Source organism: Lissotriton helveticus, chromosome 6, assembly GCF_964261635.1.
Source record: "Lissotriton helveticus chromosome 6, aLisHel1.1, whole genome shotgun sequence".
Classification (NCBI taxonomy): Eukaryota; Metazoa; Chordata; class Amphibia; order Caudata; family Salamandridae; genus Lissotriton; species Lissotriton helveticus.
This window is the reverse complement of record NC_136067.1, coordinates 2,126,518,881-2,126,533,110: the sequence shown is the minus strand read 5'-3', so window position 1 is coordinate 2,126,533,110 and position 14,230 is coordinate 2,126,518,881. Positions and strand designations below refer to the sequence as shown.

General features: G+C 44.9%; 1 protein-coding gene across 1 annotated transcript; it reads left to right on the top strand.

Annotated features, from left to right (window-relative positions):
* Nucleotides 1–998: 998 nt before the first annotated feature.
* On the top strand, nt 999–3,444 carry LOC144762099 (uncharacterized). Its single transcript, XM_078647223.1, has one exon. The coding sequence runs from the start codon at nt 1,381–1,383 to the stop codon at nt 2,830–2,832; it is 1,452 nt and encodes a 483-aa protein (XP_078503349.1). The 5' UTR covers nt 999–1,380; the 3' UTR covers nt 2,833–3,444.
* The last annotated feature ends 10,786 nt before the right edge of the window (nt 3,445–14,230 follow it).

The window sequence follows — 14,230 nt, the reverse complement described above, 5'->3', positions numbered from 1 at the left end:
GTGTACGAATCGGATGGAAATTCAGCCTCCGAATCCGACCTGCTAATGCCAAACCCGATTCGGAGCCCTTCCGACCGAGATCTGAATTGGCCCCTCAATTTGAAGTTTGCCAGTGGATTAAGTTGGCAGACCCCCTGCCCCATGCTGTATTCTTTAGTGGGCAGAAGAAAAATCTGTATGGCACAACAACAGACCAATGGATGGCGAGCTGAAAGCCCCTTTAAGTAAGTATATTATACATGTATTTGTGGGGAAATTAAAGGTCTTGGCTAACACCAGACCAGAAACAGAAAATTGTGAATGTGTCATTCTGTGGGTGTAGACATTGTGGGAAAAAATTTGAATGCCCACAAAATGAGGCAATATTAGCCACATCATTGCACCTTTGTTTCCCCTGATCTTGTGCAGCATTGGGAAAGCCTTTGTGTCTAAAAGGTGAGACTTCTTGACTTTGCCATCGTGTGTTGAAAATGGTTCTAAACCTCCTGATTCTTGTGTAGATATGGTCAGAGTCTATGATCTCTGGAGTTAGACTGTGTGGAAGATGCTCAGATTACCTTTCCGGGCCCTATACCAGTATCTTGGATAGTAAAAAGGATTCCCTTGGAGCAGTTGCTTATGTTTCCCACCTTTATTGTGGTGCTGTGTGTTGAGTGGTCCATTCACTGGAAAAGACTCCATCTTGTATTATTTGTTAGGCTGTTTAATAATAGGATTATAGTGTGTCGTGGGGAGAGGGTCTGACTCACTAACAGGAACCTTCTCTGGTGTCTTGGTTACTCATTGCGTCTATATTTATCATTAGATGGGCTCATGGAAGAATTGTATGCCCTTGCTCTACATATTGCATTTTTAGATTAAAAGTGTAATCTAGAATTTCTTCAGGGAACTTGTCTATATGGACAATTAAATGCATCATTAAATGCCAATAGGTTTTTTCTGATGGGCTTTGCATTTAAGCTTATTCATTGTTTCTTTTTCTTAATGTAACAGGTGAAATAAATGCAGTAATAAATGAAAAAAGCTATTAAACATCACTGGTGTGGGCAGTGATGTAAAAACAGTATGCCTCAAAAACTCTTCCCTTGAAGGCTAATGCCTCGCCGAAGTCTTTTTCAACAGCAGAAAACCCAAACTGCCCAATGAGGTCTGTACTTGGCTCTTAGAAATCAGCTGATAGACATTGGAGACACAACACTCTGACATACTGAAGCAAGCCTGAGGTGCTCATTACGAAGGAACACAAAAGAGAGAAACCGTATGAATTTCTAGAATGTAACAAAACATTTATTAAGCAAAAAAAGAGCAAGTGTGACATACAAACTTCATACTGGAGAAAAACCAGATCGATGGACTGACTGTGGAAACGCGTTCTTTGCAATGAAAGACCTAGTGCAGCATCAGAGTGTCCACGTAGAGGAGAAACCTTATCAATGTACAGAATGTAATAAAGTGTTCGGAAGAAAGAATAATCTAAGAAAGCATCAGAAAATCCACACTGGGGAGAAACCGTATGAATGTACAGAATGTGACAAAGCATTTATCACAAACGGAAAGCTAACACAACATCAGAAAATCCACACTGGGGAAAAACCAAATCAATGTACAGAATGTGACAAAGCATTTATAACAAATGGAGAGCTAACACAACATCAGAAAATCCACACTGGGGAGAAACCGTATGAATGTACAGAATGTGACAAAGCATTTATCACAAACGGAAAGCTAACACAACATCAGAAAATCCACACTGGGGAAAAACCAAATCAATGTACAGAATGTGACAAAGCATTTATAACAAATGGAGAGCTAACACAACATCAGAAAATCCACACTGGGGAGAAACCGTATGAATGTACAGAATGTGACAAAGCATTTATAACAAATGGAAAGCTAACACAACATCAGAAAATCCACACTGGGGAGAAACTGTTTGCATGTACAGAATGTGACAAGGCATTTATAACAAATGGAGAGCTAAAACGACATCAGAAAATTCATACTGGGGAGAAACCATATAAATGTACAGAATGTGACATGGCATTTATTTTCAGTGGAGACCTAAAAAACCATCAGAAAACCCACACTGGAGAGAGATCATATCAATGTACAGAATGTAACAAATCATTTATAAGAAATACAGAGCTAAAGCAACATCAGAAAATCCACACTGGGGAGAAACCATACCAATGTACAGAATGTGACCTGGCTTACATTATAAAGTCGCATCTAATGAAACATCAGAAAGTCCACACTGGGCAGAAACCATATCAATGTACAGAATGTGACAAAGCATTCATAAGAAATGTACAGCTGAAGCAACATCAAAAAGTTCACACTGGAGAGAGACCATATCAATGTACAGAATGTGACAAAGCATTTATAACCAATATATATGTGAAGCGACATCAAAAAGTCCACACTGGAGAGAGACCATATCAATGTACAGAATGTGACAAAGCATTTATAACAAATGGAGAGCTGAAGCAACATCAAAAAGTCCACACTGGAGAGAGACCATATCAATGTACAGAATGTGACAAAGCATTTATAGCAAATGGAGAGCTGAAGCGACATGAAAAAGTCCACACTGGAGTGAGACCAAATCAATGTACTGAATGTGACAAAGCATTTATAACAAACGGAGAGCTGAAGCAACATCAAAATATCCACACTGGGGAGAAACCGTATGAACGTCCAGAATGTGGCAAGGCATTTATAAAATACAAACAGCTAAAGCAACATCAAGAGGTCCACACTGGGGGGAAACCGTATGATTGCACTGAATGTGACAACGCCTTTATAACAAATGGAGAGCTGAAGCGACATTAGAAAATCCACATTGGGGAGAAACCATTCAACTGCACTGAATGTGAGAAGGCATTTATTAGAAAGTCACTTCTTATACAACATCAGATAGTCTACACAGGGGAGAAACCCTATGCATGTACATAATAGTACATCAGAAATTCCACACTGGTGAGAAACGATAGGGCTGTACTGAATGTGACTTAGCAGTTATTACAAAGCAAAGTTTAAAAATATACCAGAAAGTTCCCACATGAGAGAAACTATATCATTGTACAAAATTTGACAAAGCATTTATACCAAATGGAAAGAGACCATTCAACTGCACTGAATGTGACAAGCTATTTATTATAAAGGGAGATTTAAAACAATATGAGGTCCAGTGTGGGGAGAAACCACATGAATTTACAGAATGTGACAAGGCATTCATCACAAAGCAACATTTAATACAAAATCAGGAAGTTCACACAGGAGAGAAAATGTATGTATGGAATACCACAAAGCATTCATAATAAATGGACAACTGAAGCGATGTCTGAAAAGCTACATGGCAAAAAATCCTATTTATTTACAGAGTGTAATACATTCTTCCAAGGAAGTATAAGCTAATGCAGCATCAACAAATCCACACTAGGGAGAAACCTATTAATACATAGAATGTGGCAAGGGATTGATTACAAAACAAAATGTAATATATCAGAATGTTCACACAGGAGAGAAACTCTATAAATGATTGAATGTGACCATGAATTCATAAATCGAGCGCTAACGCAACATCAAAAGTCCACCCTGAAGACTGCACTGATTGTAGCAAGGCATTTGTTAGCAAGGGAGAGTTAAACAACATCCAAGTCCCCACTGGGAAAAGTCTATATGAATGTACGGACTTGAATCGATCAATGGGTATTTATTAAGCGCAGCAAATCATCCGTGAGATTCTCAAGCCGCTGGGGGGGGGGGAGTTGCTGTCCGGAGGGGTTGATCAGTTAAACAGCCAGATCTTGAGTTCTTTCCAGATTCACTGATGAGTCGGATCTCCAGTGCAGGGGAAGTTCATTCCAGGTCTTTACAGCCAGGTGGGAGAAAGCGCAGCCTCCATGCCTGGTTTGTCAGACTCTGGAAGTGTGAGTGAGCAAGAGGGAGGCGGAATGCAGGTGTCTGGTGGGCTGGTTAAAGAATAAACTTTGGCTGATGTAGGACGATCCTTCGTTGTGGAGTGCCTTACAAGCATGGGTCGGTATCTTGCCTCTTTTCTGGACTGGGAGCCAGTAGAGTTTACTGAGGTGGGGAGTGATGTGGGTCTGCTTCAGGAGGTTGAGGATTAGCATTGCTGCTGAGTTCTGTATTGTCTGCAGTTGTCTCTGGAGGTTAGTGTTGATTCCTACATACAGAGTGTTTAGGTAGCCAAGCCAGTTGGTCACCAGGGCTTGGGTGATCATTTGTCTGGTGCTGATGGGGAGCTGCAAGATCTAAAGATCTTACAGCGCATGTGCATTGTGAGTCACGGGCATGGTCTGTAAGGGAGGGGAAGAAGCCAGGTTCTGCCGACCACCATGCGTCGCTCCAAGGAGATGCGTAGTTACTGAAGATGAGGACTTCCGTCTTGTCTGTGTTCAGTTTTAGGCAGTTGTGCTTCATCCAGTCAGTGATGTTGGCCGTGTACCTATGTAAGTTGTCTCTGGAGTTGATGAGGTGGGTGTAGAAGATGACTTTCAGCCCGTGTGATCTAATAATGTTGGCTAGGGGTATCATGTAAGTGTAGAAGAAGGTGGGGATGACGGAGGATCCTTGTGGGGCACCACAGATGATGTCCTTGGGCTCAGGAGTAGGGCGGGAGTCTGATTTTCAGAGTTTTTCTGGTGAGGTAGGAGGCGATTCGTTTGAGGGCATTTCCATGGATTCCAATGTGGTGGAGCTTGTCGATCAGGATCTGGTGGGAGACCATGTTGAAGGCAGCCGAGAGGTCGAGGAGGATGGGGCTGTAGTCCGACCGAGGTCCAGGAGGGCTCTGATATCATCTGTGGGTGCTATCAGGGCAGTCTCAGTGCTTTGATTGGCACAAAAGCATGACTGGGAGGAGTCCAGGAGGTTGTTGTGCTCCAGGTGTCTGGTCAGCTTACTGTTGATTGTCCTCTCAAAGACTATGGCCAGGAACGAGAGCAGGGGTATCCGTCTGGAGTTCTTCAGCTGCTCTAGGTCTGCTGAAGTTTTTTTTAGGAGGGGTTTCACTTCTTCATGTTACCCCTCTTCTGCGAAGGAGGCCAAGGCGATCGATCTGTTATGTTGGTTTGTGAGCTCTAATCTGATCACCTTGATCCTGAGGTTAAAGATATGGTGGGGGCATGGATCAGCGGGTACCCCAGAGTGCATGGAGTTCATTATAGAGATGGTGTCTTGTGCAATGAGGATATCCCAGGAAGCAGGCCAGAGGTAAGAGTTAGTGGGTGTGAGGAGATTGAGGCTGCCAGTGGCAGAGAGCTGAGGTTCAAAGTCCCTGTAGATGACAGCGATCTTCTAATGGAAGTAGTCCGCAAGCATGTCGCACAGATCCCAGAAGGGAGTTATGATATTCTCAGTGGACGCAGGGTTGCTGGATTCCATAACGATGGTGAAGAGCTCATTGCTGTGGTTTGAGCTGATCTTTATCCAGCATGTGAGGGCACTCTTCTTTGAGGAGGTGGTAGTGGTTGATCGATGTCCTGATGGTGGTGTAGTGCACTGGATCGTTATTGGTACGCCATCTTCTTTCTAGCCAACAACAGTATTATTTAGTGGTCTGAAGTTCCGGAGTAATGAAGTTGACACCCTGTGCCAATTCTCTGATCTTGGTCAGCTCCGTGGGGGTGACATAGTCGGTGATCCAGTCTGTGAAGCTCTTGATGGACTATTTAAGGTCTTGAGCTTTGTCCAGTCAGTTGGCATGGAGAGTGTTGTTTCAGTTCTCGTCTGGGACAGTTTTCCAGTTGCACTGGGTTGTTTGGCTTTGATTTCCGTAGTATTGTGCCCTGTGCTAGTGAAGTGGACAATGGAGTGGTCGGTCCAGGTGAGTTCTGTGTCATGGTGGTACTTGATTGTTTCGCTGGAGATGAGGATGGAGTCAAGCGTGTGCCCTACAATGTGCATTGGGTCGATGATGAGTTGGATGAGGCCGATGCTCATGCTTTCTATTAGGTTGGCAGTGCTGGCATCGCTGAGGTCTTCCATGTGGAAGCTGAGATCTGCTATGAATATGTGGTGTTTGGAGGCAATGGCGAGTTAGAAGATAAAGTAAGGAATGGCTTTGCAGAACTCTGGGCGAGTTCCTGGAGAATGTGACAATGTGTTCTTAATGAAGCAACCGTATGAATGTACAGAAAGTGACAAGGCATTTTTTAGAAAGGCTCCGCTCAGCCAATGTACCATAGGAAAGCCCACCCTGGGGAGAAACCATATAAAGGGCCACGGGTATTCCTAGACGTGGGTCCCAGGCTCACTGTGCACTGGTTTCAAGATAACTGATAAGGGGTGATACCCCGAAACTGGTCTCAGTGTGCTTGTTTCTGGTCCAGAGAGGACCTGACTTGAAAGTTCAAGCTGGAGGAGCAGGGCCAATGATTTGAATATGCCTAAGTCTTAACTGGCCTGGTATGGTGAGCATAGGAACAATGGATTTAACCCAGATCGCTTGACTGGGGGTGAATGTTTGAATTATTCCGAATTCCGTCTATCATTTGTATGTCTTTTGGTTTCGTATATAAGCACAATACAAATTTTAAACCATGAACACAAGGCAAGAGACCTTGTATCAATTTTATCAACTCTATGCCCGCATACGTAGATTGAGGCGGTCTACGATGTCACTGATGGGTGTGGTGACAGGATGACACATCCAGTGGTGTGTCCTGTTTACAAAGCAGACTCATTGTCACTAAGCAGCAGGACAAAGCCCTTTTCCTGTTCCAGAGTCTACTATAATAAAATGTCATGCCAAATTCAACTGCGCTATACCACACTCCTCTCCGACTGGGCTTCCACGAAGTAACATTGATAAAAAACATAATACTACTGAACTGTATGGGCCCATGTGGTGACCGAAGAAGCGCAGCTGAAAGGATAGGAAGTTAAATCCTCAGTCCTTGAAGGGACAGAAGGAGCAATTGATAGGTCAGTGTTTCACCATCCTGAAGATAATGATACTTGGATAGAGGCTATAAAAAAACAGTTTGCTTCGCTTTACTTGTTTATAAAAGGCTAACTGTTAATTCCACAGTGATCAAGGCTTCAATCGAGCAGGATTTATAAAGCGCGGTTAATGGCCCAATAGGTTATCCAGGCACTTGCAGGTCCTGTAGGCTTATTCAAACACCCAGGTATTGAGGACTGTTGGGCGTGGTCCTTTTTGCAGGGTTATCCCCAAACTTTTTGCTTCTTCCTCCTATTTTTTCCTGATCTGTTGTTCTTGGTTTTAGGACTCTGGACACTTTACCACTGCTAATCAGTGCATAAGTGCATATGCTCTCTGTGTAAATTGTTATTATGATTGGTTCTCTCTGATTGGCATATTTTGATTTACTGGTCAGTCCCTAGTAAAATGCACTGGGTGTGCCGGTGCTGGAAAATGAAATACTACTAGAGGGCCTGCAGCACTGATTGTGCCACCCACATGAGTAGCCCTAAAAAGATGTCTCAGGCCTGCCACTGCAGTGCCTGTGCACAGTCTGCTAACTGCCATGTCGCCTTGGCAAGTGCACACACTTGCCAGGCTCTTACCTTCCCTTTTCTTACATATAGGACACTCGTATGGTTGGCCCAAGGTACCCCTCTGGGCAAGGTGTAGTGTATGTGAAAGGGAGGACATGTACTGATGTGTGTAACATGTCCTGATAGTGAAATACTGCCAATTTTGTTTTTCACTATTGAAAGGCTATCTTGCCCCATAGGACAGAATGGGGAATGCTTTGTAACATTTTACAAGCATATCTTCCCATAGGGATAAGCACAAAAAAATAAAGTTTACGCTCTCTGAACTCAGAATTTAATAAAACATCTTTTACTAAAGATGGTTTTAAAATTGTGCGTTTGATAATGCCACTTTTAGAAATTATTAACAATGAAAGAAGATCACCTAGTTACTACTTTAGAATGCTGCTATTTATTTAAGAAGACTTAGTGCCTTGACCACGTTGTTCATAGGCAAAATGTGACTTTTATCACATACATGTTTTATGTACTTAAATGCTTTTTTACAATTACATATGCCTGAGCGCGACACACAATCAGTTTACATCCAATATTTTTAAACAATTAATAGTTGAAGAATAGTGAACAAGAGACATGAATTCTTCAAGGTACAACAATAATGTTACTAAAATTAAATAACAACATGTAATAATTACACCAGCATAATCAGTTACAACAAGCAATCCTGAAGCCTGCTACTTAACACCTTAGTTTTTCAGTGGGGCTAAATCTTTAAGTGAAGGCCTTCTCAAACAACTAGCTAGACAATGATTAGTGAATGGCCCTTTGTGAATGAAAAGGAAAAGCAGACGTGTTTCCAATCCCGTTGTTATGTCGCAGGATTTTCCTCAGGGCTGGACACAGTCTAACCTGTTGGTTTAATAAAATGGACAAATAAATATGAGCTCTTTCTCGCTATTTATTGAGAATATTAACTATTCTAGTGGGTGAAGTATCTTTATCAGTAAAGAGACTCAGTCAGTGTGTTTGAAAATACCACTTTTAGAAAGTAGGCCTTTTCTTGTTTAGCCATTCTGTGTGCCTCTGCCTGTTTGTGTATTGACTGTCTTTTCTGGAGTGACATGGGCTGGGGAGGTGCATTCTCTGAGACAGCCACCGGGGGGAGGGGCTTGATGGGTGTCCTGCCATTCTGAATGAGTCAGGGCTGGTCTGAATAGACCTGGGCTGCATTCAGAGTAGGGGAGGAGTTCTCACTAGAACCAGAGTAGGCCCAGTCTGCATTTAGAGTGGTGGGAGAAGATTTCCCTTGCACCTGAATAGGTCCTGTCTGCTTCACACAATGCTGCCACCACCTCCTGCTGGGCAGCTGCACCAGAGAGGACAGAACTGATTGGGACTGTTCTCAGAGACCCTTGCCCAAAGAGAACAAATACATTTTGGGGTATAGATATTAGGCTTAAAACCCCTGAACTTTAGACTACTTCTGAAATTAATTCCTTGCTGGGATGTCTGACCTGCCAAGAGGTGCCTGTGACTGTTTTGGGCCTATGAAGGTTGACGCATCATAATTTCTTACGACAGTTTTTCCAACACAACGCCATGGTGCAAGCAGAATCTCCCGCATCACCGCGCCGCTGCCGAAACCAATGCTGCGCTTGTCGCCACGGCAAGAATCGACGCAACGAGAGATCGCGACTGAAAAGGTCGACGCAGCGCCTTGCTGCCGCCGCATCGTTTGCCGATGCATCCCGGATTTCCATGCATCGTCCCTGTGCGGCAAGTTTTCCCCGACGCACCACCCACTGATCGTAGTCATCTCAGAATCGACGCATCGCTTCCCCTTACAGACCGGATCCGACGCATCGCTCCCCTGTGTACAGCGGAACTGTTGCATCGCATCCACAAAGGTCTAGTGAATTACGCATCTCTTTGTTTTTCTACGCTTTTCATCGCTGCGGCTGTTTAGCTTGGTGAATTTTGTCGCAACAACAGGTGCTTTGCAAGAAAGCACACATCCATAGTGTTCTATGGACTCAGTTGCTAAAACCTTTTGAACGTCCTTTTTCTTAATACGTTCATGTTGGATTTTTGTCATTTTAGTCCTGTTTAGATAAAGATACTTTATTTTTCTAAACCAGTGTGGTGTCCATTGGTGGTGTTATTTATCACTGTGTTGCTGTGAGTGTTGGAACAAATACTTTACACATTGCCTTTGGGATAAGCCTGTCTGCTCATTCCAAGCTACCAAGGGAATTGCCAGGGATTCTCTGAAGTGTATGTCCGCTTACCCTGACTAGAAGCAACGGTCCCTATTTTGGTTACATGTACCTTCATCTTCCAACTAGAGGCCCCCATTTCTAACAAGGGCCATTCTGAATTCCGGAATAATAATAATAAATGTAGTTTGTAGAACGCACGGCTACTTCAACAGAGGTGTCCCGGTGCTAAATTGCAGATTTGCGGTGAGGGTAACAAGTGGGTCAATCTAAGGCAGGTTAAAGAGCCAAGTTTTTAGTGCCTTCCTAAAGGAATGTTCCTACTGTATCTTGAGGAGGTGAAGGGGCATTTCGTTCTAGAGTTTCGCAGTTTTCACCGCGAACGCTCTGCCACCTATCCTGGTCTTAAAGAAGCAAGAAACCCTGAGCAAACTTATTTATTTATTATTTATTATTTGGAAGTCTTCTATAGCGCTGGCCAGACCCGAGGGTATTGGAGCGCTTAACAACATGATGAGGAGGAGACAAAAATACAGGGTAAAGGCAAGGAATGAGAGATACAGAAAAAGTTCAAATGGAAGCATTACAGAGTTCAGCGGTAGGCCGATTGAGGGAGAAAATTTTCAAAAGGAGGCTTTACAGTTCTCTTGGGTCTTCTCGGTGAGCCGATTGAGGTAGAGGGGTCAAGGGAGCCTCGGGCGAGGCATAGAGGAGAAGGGGTCAGGAGGTAGTATCAAAGTCCTAGGAAGGCACGACTGGTGGTGGAGAAGTTCGTTTCGTGGTGTCAGCTGGGGGGCTAAGATATGGAAGAGGTAAGAAGTGGCTGTGCGATGACTGGTGGCTACCTGTTGGGGGAGTGTTGACGGGAGGCAGCTAGGAGGAGGCAAGAGCATCACGTAATTGCGTTCGGGAAGGCGTGGTTGAGGTAGAGAGTTTTATGGAGGCTTTTGAATTTTAGAAAGGAGGGGGTGGTTCTGATGTTGATTGGGATGGCGTTCCAGATTCCCTGTGTGTGAGGCAGGCAGTTCTGAAACTGGCCCGCCTTTCAACTGGTAACCATTTCAGATCTCTGAGCACAGGAGAAATGTGGTCAAATTTCTTGATTCCGGTGACCATTCTGGCTGCAGCATTGAGGGTGGTTTTGGACGGGGCTAGGTGAGAGCGAGCAGTCCCGGAGAGAACTGCGTTCCCATAGTCAAGTCTGGACAACAGCAGGGCTTGGCTTGCTTGAGGTCGGAGGAGGGGATATGGGGTTTAATTTTGTTAAGGAGCTTCAGATTGAGGAAGGCGTTCTTGGCGGAGTTCTTGATGTGATTGGACATGGAGAGTTTGTGGTCAAGGGTGATTCCCAGTGATTTGACCGAGGTAGCCAGGGTGAGATTTCCGTTGAGGGCATCAATAGCTTTCAACCAATCAACGATTTGCAGGTTTTCTTCCTTGTTAGAGATGAGGAGGATCTCGGTTTTGCCCTGATTGAGTTTGAGGTGGTTCGTTGATAGCCATTCTTGGACTTCATTGAGGGTATTGTTGAGTCTTTGAATGTCGTTGAGGGAGGAGGTTTCCAAGTAGATCTGTGTATCATCTGCATAGAGATGAAAGGGGATATTCGCTTTTTTCAGAATGGAGGTGAGAGGTTCCATATATATGTTGAACAGTTGAGGGGAGAGAATGGAGCCTTGAGGAACTCCTCTGTTGACGGGAACGAGTTCGGAGGCAAAGGTTTTGATTTTTACTCTTTGTGAGCGGTTTTGGAAGAAGGAGGAGAACCACTGAAGGACCACTTTCTCTGCGCCAGCAGGTGGTTTGGTTTTAGGACCCGGTCTTCCTGGTATATTCGCAATCTCTATCTCAGATAACCTGGGCCCTGATCTCTGGTGGCTCTGTAGGCCAAAGTGAGCGCCTTGAACTCGATCCTCCTATTAACAGGAAGCCAATGGAGGAGCCACAAATGTGGGGAAATGTGATGGCAAAGCAGTACATTCCTAATTAGTATGACCACGGCGTTTTAAATTATCTGCAGCCTGAGGACAAGATAAGTTGGCAGCCCTAGATAAAGACTGTATGAATAGTCCAGCTGGGAGGTCACCAGTGCACTGTAGTCTTTCTGCAGTCCTCCGGCAGTAAGTGTAATAATGTTCTCAAAGCTCTTAACTTCCAGAAGCATATAGAGGAGGCGCACATGGGTCTTGAAAGAGGGGTCGTTGTCAATTTTAAAATCCAGATTTCTGGCTGAATCCACCGGGTTAGGTGGTGAATTCAACTCAAAGGGCCACCACAAATTAGAAGGTGGTGGTGCCCCCTGACTGAAGAATAAGACCTCTGGTTTCTCGGCATTAAGCTTTAAGCAATTCTAAATCATCCAGGCAGAGATGTTTTTCAGGCATTGCTTAAAGTTGGGAAAGGCAGCCTCCAATTGTTCTTTGAAAGAGAACACCTGCTGAGTGTCAGCAATGTAGGAGACTACTCTCACACCCCATGTCTCAACCAGGTTCGCTAAGGGGCCACGTATACATTGAAAAGTAGCGGGCTCAGCGCTGAACACTGGGGTACACCTCAAACAAGGGGTTTCTGGGAGGAGACATAAGGGCGTAGTAATACTTGTTGTGAGAGGTTCTCCATGAACTACTGGAGCCAGGACAGAGCAGTACCTCTCACTCCCACCTGTCTCAGTCTCTCCAATAGAATTGGGTGGGACACATTGTCGAAAGCTGCGGACATGTCCAGCAACACCAGCGTAGCGGAGGTGCCCTGTTCCACAGATTCATGCACAGTTTCAGAGACTTTAAGAAGTGCGGACTCCGGTCTGTACCCCGTTCTAAAACCTGATTTGCGAATCATGAAAGCAGTTGTCCAATTCTAGCATTTCAGCCAGTTGCTTCTGGACTTCCTTCTCCAGAATTTTCGCTGGAGCAGGCAGCAGGGAGATGGGCCTAAATTTCTTGTGTTCTGCTGGACCCGCATCTGGTTTCTTAAGTAGAGGCAGCAAGAATGCTTTTTTCCAGGCAGCTGGGTAAATGCCAGTTGTCAGTGAGGAGTTCCAGATCTGGTTCCGAAGCAGATTGAGCCAAGGGGCCAGTAGTTTGAAGAACCAGACTTATACTTGTGTAACTCCCTGAGTGACACCTTCAGGGGCCAATGGGCGGAATTCAGACCAGGTGCCCGGAGGGTCTGGCGTTAGACTTGGCACATGGGAGGACGTTGACAAAGGAAAGGCGAAGTAGATCATTTGAATCTTTTCCGCAAAGTAGTCTGACAAGTCAGCACAGAGGGTACTGTTACTGTACAGTCCAGAGCAGTGGGAGTAGTAAAGCTTTGGACAATTTTACACAGTTCCTTGCTCGAGTTGTCAGATTGTTTGATTTGGTTAGAGAAATATTCTCTCATTGTTTTTTTTTTTTAACGGTTTTTATTGTAGAACCAAATGCACAGCACTCCATTCAACATGGGATCTGTTCAAGCAGATTCTTCGCTCTTTGATCTCTGCCCACCTACATTATACACAGCCTTTCAGCCCACATCCCGGAGGCCGGGCGGCGTCATCTGTTTCTGTGGTGCATCGTTACATTATCCATCAGTTATAGTCAGTACATGAGGCAATCCGCTGTCTGCTTTTCAAGTTTTTCCCCTCCCCGTCCCGGTGCACAGCTGAGCAATATACTTCCAGTATGCCTGGAACTATCAGGTAAAGAATTCCTTCCCCCCCCCCCAGTGTCAACGCCTGCGCCTATCACTGAGATATAGCCGTGTGGTGATGGACAGAAGCATCTTGCTACTTATTGGATGTGTGTGTCTGGTGGGGGTGTCAGCACCGTAGCAGCCCCAGTGAGGCCCTCCGGTTCTCCTGTCTCCTCCTCGTCCTCCTCCTCCACTGAGCTATCACGTAGTGCCTGCACAAGCATCTCCCAAGCCATCACTGCCTCCTGGGCCCGCTCGTCCGACCTGCGACGAGCTAGTTGGTACCTGACCGCACTCTCGCCCGCCGCCCATTTTAGAAATTCGTTCAGCCATCTCCGGTGCGTCGGGCTCGTTTTAGATTTCCATCCCTTAGTTAGTTCCCTCTTAGCTAAGAGTAGGCCCATGTCAATGAATTTGCTTGATAATTTATTTTTGGGCGTGTGTGGGAACGAGTGCAATATACTGACCGCCGTGTCGTACTGCAAGTCCCTATCCGTCACTTCATTTAATGTGTCACCTATTTCTCTCCAATATATTTGTAGGTGTGGGCAGTCCCTCAACATATGCACAAGATCCGCTTCTATCTTATTGCACCTGGGGCACGCTGCGTCCTCTACACCGAAATATTTTACTATCTTGCTCGGGGTGAGGTAGGCCCTGTGGAGAATGTAGAAGTGAATCAATTGGAAACGCGCAATTCTAGTGCTCCTTCTAGCCCTCCGTACCAGTTGGGACCACGTTGTGTCCGGGATTTCCATCTGCAGGTCCGATTCCCATTTGGCTTTCAGTGTCACCAAAGGCTGCAGGGTCTCGCTCAGCATCCGTGAGTAGAGGCACAACACTGCTTTAAA

Coding starts and splice junctions, on each gene's coding strand:
- LOC144762099 (XM_078647223.1), top strand. CDS start 1,381: ATGAAAGACCTAGTGCAGCATCAGAGTGTCCACGTAGAGGAGAAACCT.